This window comes from Micropterus salmoides, unplaced genomic scaffold (genome assembly GCF_014851395.1).
Source record: "Micropterus salmoides isolate LMB-PRFRI ecotype aquatic unplaced genomic scaffold, ASM1485139v1 Ms_hic_scaffold_4, whole genome shotgun sequence".
Taxonomy (NCBI): domain Eukaryota; kingdom Metazoa; phylum Chordata; class Actinopteri; order Centrarchiformes; family Centrarchidae; genus Micropterus; species Micropterus salmoides.
Window position 1 is genome coordinate 12,916,701 of NW_024043372.1, and position 22,070 is coordinate 12,938,770.

Here is a 22,070-nt window from a genome sequence, read left to right on the forward strand (position 1 = left end):
TAATGTAGTTTCTGTTTAATCTTTGTAAAATATTTTGCATTGTGGTTCTGGGGTTACCCTAAAAAGGATCTAGGGACCAAAACCTTGTTTTTATCATTAAATACTTTAACCTCAGCTTGCAGAGTGCACTTTTCTCAATATTTGATGTGTTAGGCCTTCTTTCACTTTGGAATTGTGTTGTGAGTGCTAACATGTGGTTGTTGTTTCTATTGTTAAATCATGTCCTTTGAAACACCATTCCAAACCACAGGCATAGAAAAACGCAACTTTAAGCCTAAACTGTTTCCAACAACACCAGTCCAAATAAAAGTTTAGTAATCTAGTTTACATCATCATATTTCATATCTGAAGTGGGCATTTCTCTACCAGATAATCCGCAGGCATCCATCTTCTTCAGGTTCTTTGCCTCCAGGATGCAGACGGTGAGTTTCCCGGCAGTGGGAACATAACGGAGGGAGATACAGATGTCTCCGAGTTTCTCAGGCTGAGCAGTCAGCACAGAGAGAAGAAGAACAAGCACACATCCCCATTAGCCAACACAGTATGATGATGGGCTAAAGCAAAATGCTCTCAGCTGCTATCTGCTGTATGTCTTGCACTTTTTCATTTGGGTTGAAATTAAGGTCATCCTTTTGTCATCTTAGCAACATTGTCAAAATTATTGTTTAGAATTGCACAGTTCTGTTTGAAATGATATTTCCCGTTAAAAAAAACGTCAAATATCTCAGTCTACGAATTCCAAGGTAATGCAATGTTATCAAGACAAAGTTTCAGAAAATTGATTGACTACTGTCTGAAAATTATGATTTTGATGATTGTCTGAATGTTTGCGCACTTTAAGAAAACATCTTTCAAAGCATTATTTCAAATGTCTGATCGTTAACAGCACCTCCTCTTGATCCGCGCTCTCCAGATCCTTCCACTCCTCGATCGGTCTTCCGAGGTCAATGGTGTTCATGGGAATCTTCACCTCTCCAATGACGTCATGTTTGGAAAATCGGTCGTAGTCATAAACAGACATCACTAGAGTCTTCCCACCAAGCTCCTCATAGGGCACCTGATCGACAGACACAATATTGTGTTGTTTTGTACCTTGACACCTTATGTGTTTTCAGTTAGTGATTATATGACTGTAAAAAGAAAATGATATCCTTTATTAATTAGTCATTTAGCTGAAATTTTATCCAAAGAGAATTACAACTGTTATATATGTCAGAGGTCGCACGCCTCTGGAGCAACTAGGAATTAAGTGTCTTTATCAGGAACACATTGGTGATGTGTTTCAGTGGGAATCAAACCTGGGTCTCCCATATTACTCAGTCCCAGTCTTGTGTCTTATCCACTGCTCCATCACCCCTTTAATATGTTCAACAACATGTTCATATGAATTTCCTCTGGCTGGTCTATTTGCAACAACAGGTAAGCCAGGTTGATTGGAGCATAATTATCCAATCGTTATTGAATATGTTCATGGTGTTTTTCAGCTAAATCACTGACATAGTGAATACCGAGGTCGAGGCCGGTACTTAAAAACTGTCAAGAGATAGATGAAACAATGATTATCAGAAAAAGATACCCTGTTTTTAAGGACAAATAGCATTTAAATAACATAAATTAAAATAAATTACACAATATATCCTCTGATTTAAACATCTAAGAAAGATATTAGAAAAGGTAACATGCTCCAGCTGAATGAAACTTTTTTGAATTAAGATAATGCTACCATCCTTTGCAGACGCCCCATCTAGATATATTAAATGAATAAAAAAAACTTTCAAGCAAAAAAGTAAGACATAACTTAAATAAACCATCCCAGTGAAACACTGAATGTGGCAATGAACATCTCTTCAGCTCTGTTTGGGAGAGAACAGTTCTGTAAAGTAAGATTTGTATTCTGCAAATTTGCAGACGGCAGAGCTTCCAGCATGACCCAGAGCCAGTTGTAAAGTCTCTATGGGCTTTATTAACCAGGACAGGAAAGAGCAGCATGTAGGCTGCACAGGCCAGTGAGTACAAACATCCTGAGAAACCTGACAAGACACAGTCGGTCCTATTACACTTAAACGCTATAAGAGACACGCTGGCAGAACAAACTTGCTTACTATCATCCATAAATGTTTGATTTATGTCTCTCTTTCTGTTTACACCATCATCGATTCATATTAAAGCAGCAGGGTGGAAAGCAGGATGCGCATCTCTTCTGCAACAAAGGTAGACATATTTTATCACTGCACATACTGACAAGACTTACCTTGAATACAAATGTCTCATTGAAGACAGGGTTCAGTGTTTTCTTGTGGACTTTGGTATCATACTTCTTCTTCTTCTCAGGTAGGAGCAGGACTTTAACATAAGGATCGGAGGTTCCACCTGAGTCCATGGAGATGAGGTCCGCAGCTTGAAGGATGCCAACTGTGAGCTGCATGCAGAGGAAGTGTGGGTAGGAGAAGTGAAGACGGAATTATGCAAGTTCATAAGATTGTTCATTCAAGGTCACTGCTGCAAAGATTGGTAATACAACATCATCTGACAACTTAAGCCACGCAATCAATCATGACAAACTTCCCAGCTGGAGACGTATTGAATATCGACTGTCACAATTTTCATCACAGTCTGATAACTCTTTTTTTTTTTTACTGTACCATAAGATGTATGCATGTGTAATACAGTATATGTATAGCTATGTTTGGCCTACTTATACATTAGGAACAAATAGAATAGACAAAGTACACATTTTATTCTTGTCTCTGCTCTGTTTTATCTTGACTTAATTCACTGCATTTCCTCTTTGATTCAGCATTTAAAGCCTCATTAATTCATGTCATATACACCCACTGTGTCCATACGCTGCTGAGAGCATTACAGTAATGATGATAAAGTTACTGAATCTTTGACAAATGTGTTCCCTTTTCCCTCAGCCAGATTTATTGCAAAATTATTATTCCATATCTAGTTGTTTTAGTCTCTCTCTGCTAAAATTGTCATTCTGTTGCTCTGCTGAGGTTTTACAAAGAAGTTAGACACCTTGGGAAATAAGGTTTAGATGACAAGATTGATACCACTCTCACATCCGTCCTTTCAATATGCAGCTACAGCCAACAGCCAGTTAGCTTAGCTTAGCATAAAGACAGGGGAAAACCTGGCCTGGCTCTGTCTGAAAGTAACACAATCCGACTGATCATGAGTTCCTCTAAGCTTTAGAGGTACTAGCAGGAGGATTTTGTTACACTTGGACAGAGCTAGGCTAACTTATCCCACCCTCCTGCCTTCGGGCTATATTGTATCTTTGTATTTTTGCCTACAGACAGAGATCTAATCAAATACAATATAAATCATTTTCATGTAGAAGATCTGATCATTTAGATCAGATCTTGCACATCTGAAATTGTTCACTACAATATTAATATCTCTTTTAAAGCTTGACAATATGTGTAATGATTTTACAAGTGACAACCACATACCTTTGCATTCTCAAAGTCATAATCTATAGAATATTGCAGCTTCCCCAGCTTCTCTTGTTCTTTTTCCTCCTCTTCTTTCTCCTCCTCCGTCAGTCCGGTCTCTCCCTCATCATCATCGTCATCCTGTTGTTTCTGTGTGTGAAGGTAACAAGACAAAACAAGGTGTTAAAGGTCAGGGGATCGGGGATCAGAATACAGGGCTCCCCACGACAGCCAGCATGCCACAGACACTGTAGCTCCAGGAGTTTTTACGTGGGAGATACATGTTTTGGTTACTGCTTACCTGCACAGCACCTGATGATAATAACTAGGGATTGGTCATTTACAAAGTGAGAAATCTCTGACACATAAATACACATGTATACTTTCTGCACATCTTGTCCTCTCAGTGTTTTTGGATCATTGGGCAATTCCTTCGACATGCTTGTGCAGCACAGTGACAGCCAGAGTCAGTGGAGGCTTTGCATGCTATTTCCATTAAGAGCGGTAATAAATGCAATAGTTTTCCAGTTAAATCAGATGGTTCTATAGTTTGTGAAAGAGCTTTGATTTCACTGAAGGTTCACTAAAGAAAGTAAATGTTTCTATAAACCCCCCCTCATAACAGCAAGTGCCAGTGCATATAAACAATTTAAAAGGCAAATAAGACATACCATTCAGTGAAAGGAGATGGCTTTCAAACAACCTGCTGCTTTTAGCAGGAATTTAAATAGTTGTTTTGTTGAACCCTAGATTCAAAACTTTTTTTTTTAATGTGCACACCTTGTTTCACCTCTAAATTTATGTGACACCAAAATCCGTTATAACAATAAATGGTTCCAGTTTAAAAGTCACAGACAGCTATTTGAATAATGTAGAGTTCAAATTTATTATTGTAGTAAAATTAAAGCCTTATTGCCAAGGTAGCCTTAACTTTGAAATGTGTTTGCTGTTTTTTTCAGGCCATCCAGTGTCTCCACATCCTACCTCCTCCTTGAGTGTTATATTCAAAAAGACAGATTTGCAAGTATTTGGCTCTTCATGCAGTTTTATCACCGTTTCCATGTCTCCCAAACAACCAACCATGCCCTTTATCACATGCACAGATTAACAGTGTTAAAAGTGTCTTGCATAAACATCTCGTAGTCCAATACTTTCCATATTGGTGTGAGCTACAGTTACATTGTCCCAGGAACAATGCGTTAGATGGTTAGACTCTCCTCTCTGGGGTTTATGGAGCACATCATAGCTTTCCATTGTTACATTCTCAAGCTGTCATAACAAAAGTAAAATAGTTGGGGGGTGGGGCTAAAAATAATTTTAAAAAAAAGCAAAGGAAGCTACGACTTTCATTCCATGAAACCCCCCTCCGACCCAGGGGCCAACGTGAGCTATCCACCTACCGTAGAGCAGGAGTCCACCACAGTCAAGAAACACGAGGCACACACAAAACAGACACAAAGCGGGGGGAAAAGGAGGAGAGCAGAGAGAGGAAGAGATTGAACTCACAAGACACCAAACACACTACAAAAAGAAAGGCAGTCAACACCACCACCAACACAATTATGATGAGAAATGACACGCTGTTTTTTGGCCGGGAACAATAAATTCACATTGTGGACACAAGTAATTGATTGCTTTAATTAACTGTCACTGGAGCTTAGGGCAATCTATGGTGATTTTAGATGATTAGTTCCTCAAATGTCCCTCACTGGCTTTTCTAACACTTACTGTACTTTGCTTTCAAAATCTCCCAATATTTCTGCAGGTCTCATACCTTAATCCATTATCTTTAATTATAAAATGTTGCTTTTTGTACTTGCAACTTGTCAAATGAAACTTTCCACTTCATAGTGCTCATTATTCTTTGTCACCACGTAACAAAGAGTCATTTTTCACCACAGGGCCACAATGGAATACGTCACACATTTAAACGACCACCACAACAACATCAAATAAATGGAGGGGAAGAGAGCTCTCCTTGTGTCCTCTACAGCCTGGGTTATAAAAGCTGCTGGTAAAAGATCAAATTTGGTTAGTGATATAATATATAATAATGAGATAAATAACAATAAAAAGGAATAAATTGTTGCAGAAAAGAAGAGGCAAAACATCACCCAAAACATCCCGTTACTGTGACTTTTTTAACATGTAGGTAGCACAAGGCATCATACCTCGCCTTGCATGTTCTTCATGTTGAAGCCATCCTTGCCCTTTTTCCCTTTCTTGTTCTTCTTCTTCTTGCAGCAGCATTTTTTGATTATGCAGAAACAGCAGGTCAGGATGAGCAATGCGGCCACCACAGCAATGGCAATCAGGGCCCATGGAGGCACTGTCAGTTTTAAAACAACAGAGGAAAAATTGAGATTGATTTGTAACTCTGGTGTTTCTCACAAAGAAAGAACATTTTGAATCTCTGCAGAAAGTGGGGTTACACTGCCGCATTACTTACATGGGATTTTATCAATTTCATTCAAGAATTTGCTTTTGATCTCCTCAAACATGTCATTTTTGTTGATCTCTGTGTTGTTGGAGCCAGAGGTGTCTGGCACAGAGGTGGAGATGAAAACCGAGGTGGGACCCATGGTCACGGTGGTGGCACCGGTGGGCTCTGCGGCTGCCACGGCCTGTGGCCTTCTGAACAAGTTGAACTTCATTGTCAAAGACTAGGTGCAGCGTCCCTGAGGAACACAGATCAGACAAAAAGGGAGGATAAGATATGCTAAACAACTGTAGTGTGATGACCTTAGTGGGGAGAGATGGAACAAAGCTGAATGATTTAGAATATGTTAAAATACTTTCAGGATATACTTTCTCCTAAGGCCAATTGTTCCAAAGATTTAATGAATTTCACTGAGTATCAAACAAAACAAAACTGATGTGTATTATACTCAGAAGAAAAAAAAATTAATGTAGTGCTAAAAACATTTGCCTATAAGGTTTAAATATTATCTAATTCTTAATAAATAATTAGGTCAACATTTTAGGGAAATTACTATTTGCTCCAACAGCATCTAGCTGTCTGGTTTTCTAGACATGTTTTGTTCTCTGAAGATCACTAATTAACATGCTGTATCTCAGTGAAACGTGAAAAAAAAAAAAAAACAATATGTAGTTTCAGGGGGAATTAAGTGATGTAACCATTTCTTAATGAATAGGAGTATATCTTTCTGTGTGTCCTCTGTAGGCTATAGCCCTCACAGTGACAACAAAACTCCAAGAAGACAATGCATTTAGTTGTTAGTGAACCTGTGTACAAAGTGAATGGAAAGATGTGAGCATGATTCGCCCTAGTTGAAAATGTTTTTTACTTAATCCCAGGGCATTATGAATCTATTTTATACTCTTACAGAGAATAAAAGTTAAAGACGAGAGACTAGAGGAAAAGAAAGAACTGGAGATCTGAGATCAGTCAGTGTCTGAGCTGAGCACAAACACACATATGCTCCCACAGGTACGTGGTCGTTACATCCATTTCTAGCCAGCTTAAAGCTAATGTCTGGACAATTGGCACATTGGATATTTGGGACAAATCAACAGGCTGCACAGGCCAGTGGTCAAATTCGCTTACAGTCTGAACACACTTTTAAAGGTGAAGCTGAGTTAATATTTATATTTTAAGTGTGGCTAGCTGGTTACCCCTGTTCATAGTCTTTATGCTAAACTTAGCTAAGCAAAGCAAAGCTAAGCTAAGCGAGCTCATCACCTCCTGACTCCAGTTCCATACTTAAAACAACAATGTCAATGTAATATTGATCTTCTTATCCAACTCTTACGTTGGAAGCAAATGTAAATATTTCCCAAAATGTTTCTCAACTATTCCTAATAAAGCCCAGCTTGTTGAAATTCTGCGCTACTTATTATGTGATTAATCAATAAAGATGATCCCATTTGTTTGAGGAATGATAAGATCAAGCGCCACAATAAAGCTACTTAGCTCTGTAAAAGATGGAGGGACAGTCTGGGAGTGATCACAAATGTTAGTGAAGGATTAAACAGAAATCAGCTATGTGAATGAGCACAAATTGTTAACTGAGAAATCCCATAGGATATAAAAGTAATTTGAGACTAAACACATCCATTGTGCTGATGATGTGAGAACTTACTGTAGGAGCAGTAACTGAGGTGAACACGTCTCCCTGTATGAACACAGTGATCTGCCAGAACTGAAGGAGACCCAGCAAGAGACCTGCATCTTAACAGAGCTATCACATAATCAAAGAAGTTCTCCCTGAAATAATGACTTGATTGATTAGTGTACGAATCAGCTAATTTATTTATCTTTAGGTTTTGGACAAAATAAGACAAAACATTTAATGAATTAGTTGCATATGAATTATTGTGCCCTAACAATAAACTAAACTCTAAAAAAACTCTAGAAACAAAAAGGAGGCTGCCATTCAAATCAGTCTCACCTCAGTCAGAGAATATTAAAATAAGTGTATCTACTCAATGGTTCACCTTTTTTATCCTCTGAACATTCAATCCACCACAAACAGCTGACAAGATCAATTTACCTCACGGCCCCAAGTGAGCATTGATTCTCAGTTTTCTCTTTGCATAATTATTAGTGACACCATTTCCTGCTGAAAAGAACACAAAGCTGTTGATGCTCTGGTCTAAATGAGACTCACTCTTTTTTCTCAAATCAGAGAAAAACATACGCTGCAGATAACCGGATGCATTTGACAACTATAGCTTTCACTTTTGGATTACATTAGTACATTATAATCTGGTGCAGATAAAAAGGAATCCTTCTTTTTGTGGTAATTTATTCAATTGCTTAATGGAGCAGTTTACTTAATGTAGTAATTTATTAAATTAATTAATGGAGCAGAGTGTAGGATTAAGTGGCACCTATCGGTGAAATTGTAACAATCTCAATACAGCTCGGCTCACGCTACCCTTGCAAGCATGTAGGAGAAACTACGGTGGCCGCAAAACTTCTATCTAGAACCAGTATTTAGTTTGTCCGTTCTGGGCTACTGTAGAAACATGGCGGTTCAACATGGCAGGCTTAGTGGAAAGGGACCCGCTACCTTTGTAGATATAAAAGGTTTACTCTAAGGTAAAGAAAATACAAAGTTTCTCATTATCAGGTAATTATACACTAATGAAAACATACTCGTGAATATTATATCCCATTTCTGCCAATATTCTGCAAATAGTGCCCCCTAAATCTTACAAAATGTTTTAAAGCAGACAATATATTACACTAATAAGGATTTTGGGAGCAAAAACAGTTCAGTGGTTTAGAATCAGCAAGAATATTTTTACTGCAGTACATTTCTGGGAGCAACTAGTTCTAAACATTGTGATTTTCGATGCTGCCTTTTCATGCCCCCCACCAGCTCAACATAATGCTAAAGAATAATTGACTACTGACAACCTTTTACTTGATCTGCAGCTATATCGTCTCTGTTTGCGTTTTGTATGTAGTGTTCTGACAGAAAAGTTCAATAAATGTTTTATTTCTTATTAGCTTAATATCGCTGTTAGTGTGACTGTTAAGCAAGCACTATGTGGAGGTAGACTTAAACTGCAAAAAGAGAAAATGAAACATAAAATAAATATGAACAAAACCCTCAGCATGAATAAAAGATAAAACAAATTGCGTGCATGATGTGTATGTGGGAGTATGTGTGTGTCTGTCTATCATTACAGATCTCAAATGTTCAGGATGATTTTCGTTTCTCCCTCTAAAAGCACTAAAAGAAAATGATCTGTCTCAGTTTAAAAAAGAGATATTTTCTAGCCACTGTTTAAATGAGCAAGGACAACAATTCAGTTCAGGGTTTCACAGACACAAACACACACACACAGGCGTGTGTGTGTATTTGTGTATTTGTGCGTGCTTATCAAATGAATGATATACAGTGAGTCTTTTGCGAGACATTCTTATCTAAATAAGCTTACAGTGCATGTGAGGATTTCCGTATCACAGCATAAAAGTGTACCAGCAGACTTCCCTGTCAATGTCTGGCAAACATCAATCATCATGTAACCTCATCTTCATTGACTCACACTCCACAGATCAATAAGTATTGCATTCCAACATGTGCATCTTAGCGTGGATTTACTTCTGTCTCGTCGTAAGGTAGGATTTGAGGTTCGATGCGTGCCAATCACATACAGTAAAGTAGAGGCCTGTGTGCTTTTGACCGGAGGATTATTGTTGCTAAGCAATCCTGATAGTGTCTATCTGCTATCCAGAATTGTCCACAACCTGGCTAGAGCCGAGGTGACCAGCCAATCAAATAACCAATTGGCTTAAAGCCAGTGTCAAGTCATTGCCTGAGCTGTGGGCATGGGTATAATGTGAATGCCGACTGTTCTACTCCGCTATGATGTATGAAGATTATGATCAAATTTAGGCTGCTCCGAATGATATAACAGTCACTTTATGTCTGTACAAGAAATCATCACTAAAGAAATCATCACCTCTAATCACCTCGAACAAAACATGTCAGCAGCTGTGTTAAACACAAAATTCATGATAATTTCTGATCCAACTCAGGAAATCTCAACACTCCATGAGTTCTATAACTTAGCATGTTCCATCTGTTGGCATTCAGATAAGCTGTTGTGAGGATAGCGGCTGAACACAAAATACAACAAAACATGTCTAAAGGCCACCCTGCTTGTTTTAGCCTAGTGTTTACCTCTGTGCCATTAGCACTCAGTCCTTATCTGCCTTTGATTTCTGCAGCTCATCACTGGCCAGCATCACTCAGCATCAAAAAAAACCCAACAAAAAACTCATCCTGATTCACAAGGGTATTCAGAGAATATAGTCACAGCGTAAGAGTTTATTATGCTTCACTTAGTTTGAAAATGCAGAGAGCATCCGCTAAGATAGGTATCTTCTGGTTGTATGTTTTGATAGTATTTAAGCGTTCATCAATTTAACAAGATCTCCAAAACAAAACTCACCAGTCCGATGTGGTATTCCCCTTCGTGAGGTGGCCCATCCAATACCAATAACTGTATGGGCTACAGTCCCTCAGAGCTGTGGTTACATAGTCTGATGTCTCCCATAAGCAGAGACTGCAGTCTCCTCTCACTTCTCTCCACTGCAGCACTACACCCCTCCTCCTCCTCCTCCTCCTCCTCCTCCCACCCCCTCCCCTCCTCCTCTTCCAATGCACACCATCTCCCCCATTTTCCACCCTCCCATCACACACCTCCCTACTCCCGTTCTGTCTCTCCCTCAACATACTCATGCACATAGCCTCTTTACCTCTTTCTCTCCCTCTCTCTCCCCCCAACCTCATTTGTGATGCTGCTCACACAGCTGATTGCAGCATGCCACTCTTTGGTCTAGCATTGGAGGGCAGTTGTAAAAGATCAATATGCACAGGCTGTGGGGTGGGGGTGTTGAGGGGTGGGGGTGTTGACTAAAGCCAGTTTGCACAGATCAGAGATGGAGAACAAGCAAGGCAAGTAGTAGGTCAGCTGACAAACTCTTTAGGGTGTCCAAATGGTATAACGCTGAGCTATACAATTCATTGGATCCCAACAATTGATCTCGGAAAGTGTGATACAACCTTATGGAGAGATCCTTCCTTGTTAAACCCATTCAGAATGAACAACTGAAAAGAAGAATGATTAGGTGAACTTGTCTGCCTTTCACTGATCTCACAGGAGACTCGTCAATGATAATTGGAAGTGAACAGATTGTGAAACATCTTCCCTAGTTAGAATACAAGCAAAAATGCAGCTCACAATGTCGAGCTAAAACCATTACAACTATGAAACAACTGATGTGTGATAAAGACATCTATGCATGCAGAGATGAGAGTATTAGTCATCCTATAAGTCTTCATAGTCTGGTGTTACATTCATTCTACATGTTAAACTTGTTTCAAATCAGTAAATGTATGAAAATGTCCGTCATGTAGTTACTTCTTTACATATTTGAGCCCTTTTCATTTACTGCATTCATTCTTGTTTCCTCAAACCCTCTTTCCTTCCTCAGTCTCCTTGGGGAAATACCTTTCTGTGTGCTCATGTTCAGCCAGCAGCTGTCAGGAGTTGCAGTGCAATGAGTTTCTTCTGCCAGAGGGGGGCAGGATCTCACACAAAATTGCTCCCTCATAGAGAATCATTTCATTTGTATCCCAATGTACTGCAAAGTTAAGCCCAGTGATATTCTTTTCCATTCCTTTTCATCTGCTAAATGCATTTAGCAAAAGTAAAAGATATGCAGACTACTATTTTTAAATAAAACTTGTAGCTGCAACCTTGTTAGGCAAAGCAAGGCAAGGAAAGTTTATTTGTAGCACATTTCAACAACAAGGTGATTCAAAGTGATTTACATAAAACATAAAAGCAACAAGGAAATACAGTACAATACAAAAGACACAGAAATACAATTTTTTAAAGAGTAATGAAAGAGTTAAATAAAAAATAAAAATAGGATAAAACAGGACAGTAAGAGTTACAGTACAGTGTAAGTTATTAATCTACAGCCTTAAATTTGATTTAATTAAAAAAAGACAAAAAAGTGATAGTAGGCTGACATTGTCATTGTCCTAATATGGCTGCTAAAATTCCGGTCTGAGTCCGTGACTACAGGAAGATTTCTGGTTTGGATTGTGGTTTATAACATTACCGAATGAAGCTGATCGCTGACTGTTAATTGTTCTCCCTTGGCACCATAAACAATGATTTCAGGTTTATCTTGAAGAAAATTCTGGCAAATCCCATTGTTTACAGTTACTCAGCACATGTATGGGATCATAGTCACCTGGAGATATGTTATGTAAATCTGTGTGTCATCTGCATAATTATGGTAACATATTTTGTTGTTTTTCATAATCTGAGCCAGTGGAAGCATGTAGATGTTAAACAGAAGATGCCCCAGAATGGAGCCTTGGGAAATTACCTCTAGACACAAAGAAGTCCCTGTCCTTTAAGTAGGATTCAGACCTGCTTAGTACTGTGCCAGAAAGTCCCACCCAGTTTTCCAGTCTATCTATTAATATGTTGTGGTCGACTGTCAAATGCAGCACTGAGATCCAATAATACTAAGACTGAAATTGTGCGACTGTCAGTGTCATTGAAGACCTTAACAATAGCAGTCTATTGTTATGATCAGAGTGAGCAACATCAGTCACCACAACCTTGGAAATGTTTAGACCCTTGCAAATGACTAAGTCCAGAGTGTGCCCCTTTTTGTGTGTGGGCTCCATCACATGTTGAGTCCGTCCATAATTATCAAGAACACAACACAGTTTTTTAGTCCCTCTGTCCTGGGGGTTGTCAACATAGATGTTAAAATCACCACAACAATAACTACACAGTCAGTCAGTACATAGTATAGGCAGCAGTTCACCAAAGTTATCAAATAATTATTTATTTTGAGAAGAGGAATTCAATTCAAAAGCCACATATTTAAAAGAAGCAACATTTCCATAAGTCATCTTCTTATATTGGAGGGAGTCATTAAACAAAATGGCAACTCCACCTCCTTTCTGATGCACTCTAGCTTCGCTCATAAAACTGAAGTTGGGAGGGATAGACTTGATAAGGACAGCTGCACTGTCATCTTGGTCCAACCAAGCTTCAGTTAAAAACATGAAATTAAGATTAAGCTAACATGCCTAACAGGCTAACAAGATTAGTCCACAGTGTAGTACATTAAACAGCTTCTTATCAAAGGTTTAATTGACAGTACCCTCTTGTCCTTGAACTCACTGCAGCCAAGCAGCGTCCCTCCAGTAAAATCCAGTCTGACTGCACCTTAAGATGAGAAGATTGATGCCATTCTCATATTCATATTGAACAAATATTTAAGACTGAAGTTTAGCTTAGCTTAGCATAAAGACTGGAAACGGGGGTGAACAAAATCCACAAGCATCTCTGAAACTCATTAATTAACAGGTACTCTTATGTCTTGTGTGTTTAATCCAGTTGGCTGCGAAGGACAAGAACGACCTAAATGGTATTGAGAAAGTCTACTCCAAGATAATTGGAGCCCAGCAAAGAAACATGTGCTCTGGGAGAAACAGGTGGGTCAGAAAGCAAAAGGAATTATCAACCAATCTGACCATACTCTGTCCAGTGAATTCACTGTAATGCCCTCAGGCCGGTGTTATAATGTGTCCCTTAGGAGAACAAACCACTACTCCAAGTCTTTCATTCCATCTGCTATCAGGCTATTGAACGATGACAGTAATCATTTTAAATGGCTCTTACATTCTTTTAAACTTGGTTATTCATGTGAACTATACAGTAGCGTAAGGTAGTAACCACGGGCCCCAGTGCATGCTGTTATGATGGGCCCTTGGGCTACACAGTTACAAAGCACACGTGCACACACACACACACACTGCGTTCATTTCTAGAAGGGAACCCTATATTAGCAAATTTGTGTGCCTTGTTTTCTGGTTGTGCAAGGTTTAAAGACTGAAAAGATTAGATTCCGTAAATGAATAACTTACTTAATATAAAGCTCCTTAAATTGATTTCTTTCCATATTAACATATTAAATTCAACAGTGTGTGCGTCTCTCTCCAACACACATACACGCTGCTTGGACGCAGCCATCTAAAGTACCATCATGTGATGGATTTTAGAGTCCGACTGTGTCACCTAGATTTTTGTATTTGCAAAGAACATAAGTCAAAGAGAAAGTTATTAGGAGCATGGCCAGTGCTGTCATTGTCAAAATCCCGAAACGTCTCTACAAACAGCTGAGTTCAGGAGGTGTCCACTGTGCTGAAATGAGGCAGATTTTTTCGGGCTTTTCAGTACAATAACCTCCCGAATCACGACAACTACATTCCTCTTCGACAGAGAGGCCTACTCATAAATAACACCATGTCCTGACCCTTTTTTAAAAATATATTTCACTGTATACCTCATAGCCTACAGTAGTTTTACCCACAAAAGTCTGTGGTGTCAGACACCACTGCAAAGGGGGAAATGCGTATTTGATTGTGTATATACCACTCGATCTCCATGGTAATGAACAGTCTGAGGTGAGCTGCATGTCTACTGTTGAATGATAAAATTAGATTAATTTTTACCATGTAACTGACAAAGTCCAGCTCGTTACTCGCTGCACTGTCTGCACTGTCTGTACCTATACCCCTGGAACTATAACAATGTTTTGTTTCGTTTGATTTTACTTATGGCTGCTCATTGTCTCCTTGTATTGATGTATGTGTGTTGATCTGTTGCTTCTAACATTGCCTTGCCTTTAAATTACATGTTGAGAGAGTGACTGGGAAACGAAATAAGGACGACATGTGGTAAATGTGGTAGCACGCAGCTTTAGACTACAGAACAGCAGAATGCGCTATTAGGGGGAAATGAAACTATTTAAAGGATACTCTCCCCTCTCACTATTGTTCGGTCTCATTGGAAAGTCCCTATAGTCAGTAATTATAAAATGGCATTTAATGCAAGTATGACAGCACTCACCGTACATCCACATCGTCAAAAGAGCAAACTTGGCAACAACAATGATTTAATTCATTCAAAAGGAGATTTAGGACATAGTAAACCCAGCCTTCATTGAAATAATTTACCAAAAGGAGAAATGGAGAAAAGTTCAATGTCAGAGAGCTAAACCAAGCAGCGCTATTCTGCAAAAGGGAGTCAATAGACAATTAGCCACATCATTCTAAGTGGAATCAAATGTTACTTTGTATATATATATATATATATATATATAAAGATTTCATTCCATTTATCTCCAGTATTCTTGATATATTTTAGATAGATGGAAAGCAGAAAAAATGACATAGATGTAAGTCCCTGCTTTGGACCTGCAGGTGGCTTTGAGTCACTAACAACATTAATCTGGAAATAATTTTGCCATCTGCAATGCTTATGTGTTTATCATATTTAAAATATTCTAATGAAGTAATTATCAGGTGTTTTTCTTCATATAGCCTTCATATATAGGTTATAGAACCTATATGATTAAATTATTTAATTTTGATAATAGCAGCAGCAGCACGGTGGTGCACTGGTTAGCACTGTAGCCTCACAGCAAGAAGGTTGTGGGTTCAAACCCCGTGTTTGTGTGTGGAGTTTGCATGTTGTTCCTGGTGAGTGTGACTGCTTGTTTGTCTATGTGTGACCCTGGTGGGTCTGGTGACCTGTCCAGGGTGTACCCCGCCTTTCGCCCAATGTCAGCTGGCATTGGCTCCAGCCGCCCATGGCCCAGGATAAGCGGTTGATGATGGATGGAATCAACAACAGCCAGATAACTTTGTTTATTCATTTTTTAAAAAAGTTACGATTAAAGAGTTGTTTAAAGGTTTTCAGCGGCCACTGCGGTTGTTTAAAGGTTTTCAGCGACCACAAGGCGTGTGCTCGTACGCATGCTCACTTGAACTCATGAGTGAGCATAATGAGAAACACAACTGCTTTCATACATCCCACAATAAACGCAGAAACAAAGCCTTGTTGCTAGCCTTGTCTGCGCTTTTCTCCAGACATGTTCAGCTCTGTTACATCAACGTTCCCTGCTCAGAGGCAGATCAACAGCTTTCATGCAGCGCAGCGAACCACATATTGGCACAATACTGCTGAAAGAAAAGGCAGGTGTGACAACGGCTATAGACAGTCAGGGAAACAGCTTCATACAACATGCTGGAAACTCAGGTAACTCAGGATTATTTGGAGGTTGAAGTATTCCATGCTCGTTACATGATAACGTTACATTGACTGCATAAAGTTGACATGCTACATTGTTAGCTCACCTGTCTGCTTTTCAGTAACCTTAATATTATCTTTCACCGGAGGCTCAGCAATGTGAACACAGCTAACCTACATGTATTGGATGATAACGAAACAGTTAGTGAGCTGGACTGAATATTATAAATGAGATTATCGCTACACTTTATAACAATTAGACTGCAGTAAGTAACTTTACTTTAACTTAGTGGATGGGTTGTTGTCGCAGTAGCCTATTGTGTATTATGTGGGTGACGTTAGTTAGAGCAACTGAGACTGTGGAGAAGCTGTGTACCTATCGGTAAAACGACAATAAATCTAAATTGAATGTTCGAAGCAAGGGCTACATCCCGACCCAGTGCCATCACATTAAAAGCAGAATAGTGGCCGTTCCAAGCAACAGAGATAACCAGTGTTTGTTGTTACTAAGTGTTGCTAACTTGACCGCGAGCGAGTAAACCATGCTATGGCAAGCATAGTTATGTCAGTAGTTACACGTGGCTGTAATAAACAAGATGTATGGGTTCCAAACCAGAAACAAAACCAGTCGCATGGACCTGAGGGCCACTGATCTTAGAAAAATAAAGAGGGGTTCTCAAATCAGTGTCAGAGACCCACCTTCAAAAAAGTCATTAGCAAGGAGGCTAGCTAATAAGGAGAGCTATTTTAAAATTAGAATACAGCTGTCGAAGTACAGGTGTATGCTTCACTTCTAAGTGAGGTTAGAGCTCATTGACAAAAAGGAAGTGATAAGTGATTTCATTGAAAAACTACATTAATAAGCCCCTTTTGGAGCTTTTGGAAAAATAATAATTTTCATTATTCTGGCTGTGGCCACCAGATGGATCTAGCTAATGTTCTTCACCAGATTTATGAAATCACCACTGCTACTTTACTCAGCAACTTTCACGCGTGGCAGAGTTTAGTGCAAGGTCACAATGCAGATGCATTATTAACCGAACCGAAGCAGAGATTGTACAGTAGGATTGGTTCATTTGAACACACAGTGCATTGTGGGAGACTCCAGCTCTTCCCTGATATTCTCATTTCCTCAGAGCATCTGTGAATGAGTAAAGCTCTCCCTCTCTCCCTACTAGTCGCCCTCTGCACAAAGGATGAGTCAGGCCTGAGGACTGTGTTGTGCTGGGACGTTGATAAGAGCAACACAACCACTATCAAAGCCCCAGATAACAAAAATATGCAGAAAACAGCTGCTGCCAAAGTGTTATGTTGCTGAGTTGTGCCGGAACGTCTTGGTTGAGATGATTTGTCTCCTCTGAGGCAGCAGAGAGGATGTGGAAAACACTGCACCCTCTCAGCTCCTGCAGGGAGTGCTGCAATGCAGGGGTGTAACAGAGAAAGACGACGCTAGAAGGCAGTTTGTCCAACAGTCAGCTGCTCACACTCTTCCTCCATTTCCTGCCATGGCTCGCTTCTTCCTCTTCTCATTGCTTTCATCTTTTACTTACATCGTTCTAGCCCTTTCTGCCTCCCTATCTCTCTCTCTGAGACACACACGCACACACACACACACACACACACACACACACACACACACACACACAAGGCACTGGCCGTACTCTGGCCCATCATTACTGCAGCGTAGACAACAGTAAACAGAAAGCACCATATGGTCGTAGTTGACTCTATACATCAGTTGCAATGTTTGGGTGTCTTGGAAGTAGCAGTTGGTCAACAAGGTGATGGTGTGTGTCTGTGTTTGCCTATGTGCGTCTGTAAACACAGAGACACAGAGTGTGTTGAGTGGGTGGGTGGCTGTCGAGGATGAGCTCTTGTGCTTTGACAGCAGCTTTTCACTCTAACTGAGTTGCTGGCATGATGATACTATTGTGTCTGTCTTCCTTAGGAGAGCTGTGACAACTTGGTCAATGTCAACACAATCATGGGAGTAAAGCTGCAACTGTTTAAAACTTATGTAAATTAAAGGATACCACCCACCTCCCCCATATGGTTTATTAACAAAGCAAAGCCAATTAATGTATAAGGGCTGCTGGGGCAACAAAAGCACACACATCTTTGTATAGTTGTATAGAAAGATGATCTGCGCAATATGAACAGGCTAATTTTATCTAAAAGCTAAACAATTTGCCATATTGTAAAAATATAAAATTGCATTTACAGCTGTATATTTTGGGGCATAATGTGCATCCATTGAAGATTTGCTGGTAACGCGATGACAGGAAATGAAAAAAGAGAGTTGGACTCGAATTGTGCATCTTGCTATTCTTGGTAAACCCCTTAAACCTCCAGGGTACCCCTTAAAGTTGTGTGTTAAATAATGCTGATGCAGCTAAATTAAATTCATCCGTTCCACATGTGTTTAACACCAGTTCAGTTGGGGAAGGAATGTATTTTATTTTTTTATCTCAAATATATCCAAATCTGCAAACATATATATAATATATTTTATTAGATTTATTATATACACTTGTGCCTTTCCTACTGCGGCATTTAATGTGTCCTGACATGTCATTTAGAGCCTTCCCTGATCTGCTAATGAACAGGGAAAACCCAAATCTTTAAACCAAACTTTTCCATAGTATAAAGTAAAATTAACCCTAACATTAGTGTCTGGAAATGACCACATCAGCACATAGTGTAATGCATGGATGTGTGAAATATGGGGTGTGGAGCTTCTGAATAGTGTCACAATGAGAAGTAAAGATGCAGAGTGCATTACTAGTCCTGATTTTTAATGGTCCAGTTACAGAGTAATAACGAATGTCCCATGTTGGCCATTTGCCTCCTGAATTCAACCAAGACAGTCTACTATAGGAGAGAGGTCACTTAAAAAAAACCTACTTTTTAAATTTATTTATGAGAATGTGAATAAATATGTAGCTCTGAAGATACTAATTTAGAAAAATGCACGAACAATTAAACCTAAACCAAATGTCTGAAAACATGTCCATTGGGAATTAGAACTAAACACTTTTATGCTACAGTAAGTTACCATCTACTTACGTCATGAATCAAGTGGAAATCAATCACAGGGGTACAACTAACAAAAGTAATTAACCGCATAATATCTTTCTACTAAATTTCCCCTGTGAGTTCATTCACATACATTAGCTTGTAGGCAAACTATTGCAACTATAACACCCACGAACATTTCCCTGTGGTAAGGAAAAATGTAACTGAGATAGTTACATCATCAAAAAGTGAGCGATGGGCTGGAAAGCTTGACATATAAAGAGAAAAACAACAATCTGATAATCTGTCTATATGCACATCGTGTTACAAAAACTGTAACAAAGCATGTAGGGAGCTAATTTTACTTGTAGCTTGGCTGATATATAACACTACATGAAACTATCAACAGTTGTAATCCATTACAGTCATTTGGCTGCAAATATTTTAACATTCACCGCACAAATATGGCAAGTTTGGCTCTCTTAAGTTGAGGGTGTAATGGTGACTGGCCTTCAAGTTTTTTTCTCACTTTGCTGACTCAGAGAGTTTTTTCTCCCAAGGTTTCTTAGGACTCTTGGTTCTCAGTTATGAAAACCATCTTACTTTCTGTCTTCTTTTCCATAAACCGAATACAGATTAATTGGGCACATCATCAGGATTAAAACCAACGAAGAAATATACAGATATGTACATCTTCATACACTGTTTTTTCTTACTCCCAGTTTTGAAAATATGCTAACTGGCTAGCGTTTAATATTGGTGTATGAAAAAGAGAGGGAGGGAGTACATCTCCCCACCAGTGAAGGATGCGCTGCCCAACAGCACAGATCTGGGGCAACATGGCGGAGTAGTACTAAAGAGAGGCCAGAAGGGACATGAATTCAGAAGTAATTATCTGATCCTTCTGCTTGAATTCCTACATTTCTTTTTCTTTTCGTCTGGCTTCAAAACCAGATTTAATTGAGAAGCTTGCTAATTAAACAGTGAGCAGTCATTTTCATACCACCCTATGTGCCTTTATTAAAGCATACATAAAGTGATGTGGATGCAATTGGAAGCGAAAAGTTTTAAGGCTGTACCAGATGTGTCAATCTTGGCATCTTCCATTTTCTGCTCCAGCTAATTTCCAATTCTGTCAAGGGGTTTCATGCTGGGAGAGAAGACAAATTGGTATCATTAAGAAAGCCCTTCATCAGCATATCCTAAAAGGCAGGTCTGTTTTCTGCATCAACCTATAAAAAGGCAGAGAGATCCTATTTGTTCTGTTATTATAATCAGTAAATTACTTAATTAATTGTGAAAATATTTTTTTTCATAAATAGAAATAACCTTTCTTTATTGTTGTTATTCCTGGCAATCAAGCCTCTGCATCTAGTCAGCTAAGAGTATAGGACTCATAATTTTCTGAGCTGATATGTTGAACTTTCATTTGGAGTTGTGTTTCTGACCACCTTATATTTGCTCTATAGACTGCATAAATGAAGTGGACGTAGTGACTGTGACAACACCAGTTGTTATGTGGACTGCCGTTTTGATGCCTCAAGTTTGGCATATTGGCCGTTGCCATCTTGGTTTTTTGGAACCAGAAGTGACCATATTTGAACAAGAGGGTGGAGGTGTGGAGGGCTACACATTGCTATGTCTGACAGGTCGCCATGGTAGCAACTTATCAGTGAGACCATAATTTATTAAACACTGTATCAAAGAAGACTGAAAACTAGTGATTGAGACCATAAACTCTAAGAGTAGGGGGAAAAAATCGATTCTTAGATACATCGCGATGCAGACCTGATTCTGAATCGATTCACAAAAATCAAAAATCTAATTTGTAAATGTTAATTGATAATTTAATGTTGATGGAACGCAAAAGGTGGAACTAGGATGTGCGGAAGTGCAGCCCTCGGATAGTCTGTGGCGTGCACACAACAGAGATGTGTTCCCCTTATGTTCAGTGCACCGCTGCTGCTGAGCGAATTGACCTCCGCTACTAAAATTTCACACGCTCATTAATATCACTTCGAAATTAATGATTTTCGCTCACACACTGTGCAAGCATAGTAACATTCAATGTTTATCTAGCTTCCTCTCCTCATTCTTTAAAGGAAATCTACAGACAGATGGCAGAAAGTGGTGGTGAAACAGTTGGAAACAATTTAGCAGTAAATTGTCAATCTGGCAGTAAATGCATGTGGAGGTCACTGTGTGTCTGTTTCCCCAACTGATGGAAAAGTGAAGGCAGTTAGTGCTAGCAAACATCTCCCCAACGCTTCAGACTCCAGTCAAGAAGCTGAGCAGGAAGACTAACAGTATGTCTTTTGGCTGCTATGTAACGTTTGCTAAATGTATATGAAGTAACGTTAATTAGCTGCATGTCACTACTACCTACTTACCTAGTTGGTTGGATCATTACAAATACTTTGCTTTAAAAGTACCAAGTTGTCAAATCCTGTATAGAAAAAAAAAAAACACATCAAGATGTATCGATAATCATTTTTATAATTGCAGCGTAGCCCTGAATCGTAATCAAATGGAATCATAAGGTGCCTAGAGATTCCAACCCCTAATAAACTCATTAGGAAAGTGTTTACAAGTAGGGGCCTTTTCTAATGGATTTCTATATAATCCGACTTCTTTTTGCAACCAGTGAAGTCACCTCCGGCTGACTATTAGAAACAATATAGGTTTAAGGCACTTCAGCAATGGCTTCACTTTTCAGACCCGGAGACAGGTTCCTGCCTAATTCCATCTCTTTTTGGTCTCTACCAACCCCTGTGGAAAATAATCTTAGATCTTGCATCTTTAGATGCAAAATGCTCCACTGTGTTGACTAGCTAGTTGCTAACTGTGTCCGTCTGCTGTTTGGTGCTGAGCAGGTAGTGTATAGTGAGTTTTTAGATCTTTTTTGCTGCTGGAAACAACGCCATGAGAGCGGTGAGACTGACCTAAAACCGTAAAGTTACAGGCAGACAAACAAACTCTATAAAGCTCCACAAAGCAGAGAAG

At 39.2% G+C, this 22,070-nt stretch overlaps 1 protein-coding gene across 3 annotated transcripts in view; it reads right to left on the reverse strand.

The window, feature by feature from the left end:
• LOC119886988 (synaptotagmin-2-like) overlaps positions 1–22,070 on the reverse strand; it is a 33,939-nt gene that overhangs the window by 5,330 nt on the left and 6,539 nt on the right. The window contains exons 1-7 of one of the 3 annotated variants that reach the window (XM_038698010.1): positions 10,374–10,508; positions 5,893–6,121; positions 5,615–5,772; positions 3,462–3,584; positions 2,252–2,419; positions 890–1,057; positions 367–484 (exon numbers count right to left, since the gene is read on the reverse strand). In XM_038698010.1, coding sequence (XP_038553938.1) covers positions 367–484; positions 890–1,057; positions 2,252–2,419; positions 3,462–3,584; positions 5,615–5,772; positions 5,893–6,097 — 940 coding nt within the window. In that variant the 5' untranslated portion in view covers positions 6,098–6,121; positions 10,374–10,508. Of the gene's footprint in view, positions 1–366; positions 485–889; positions 1,058–2,251; positions 2,420–3,461; positions 3,594–5,614; positions 5,773–5,892; positions 6,122–10,373; positions 10,509–22,070 lie in introns of those variants that run through there. The other 2 variants (XM_038698008.1, XM_038698009.1) reach the window with 2 other exon arrangements.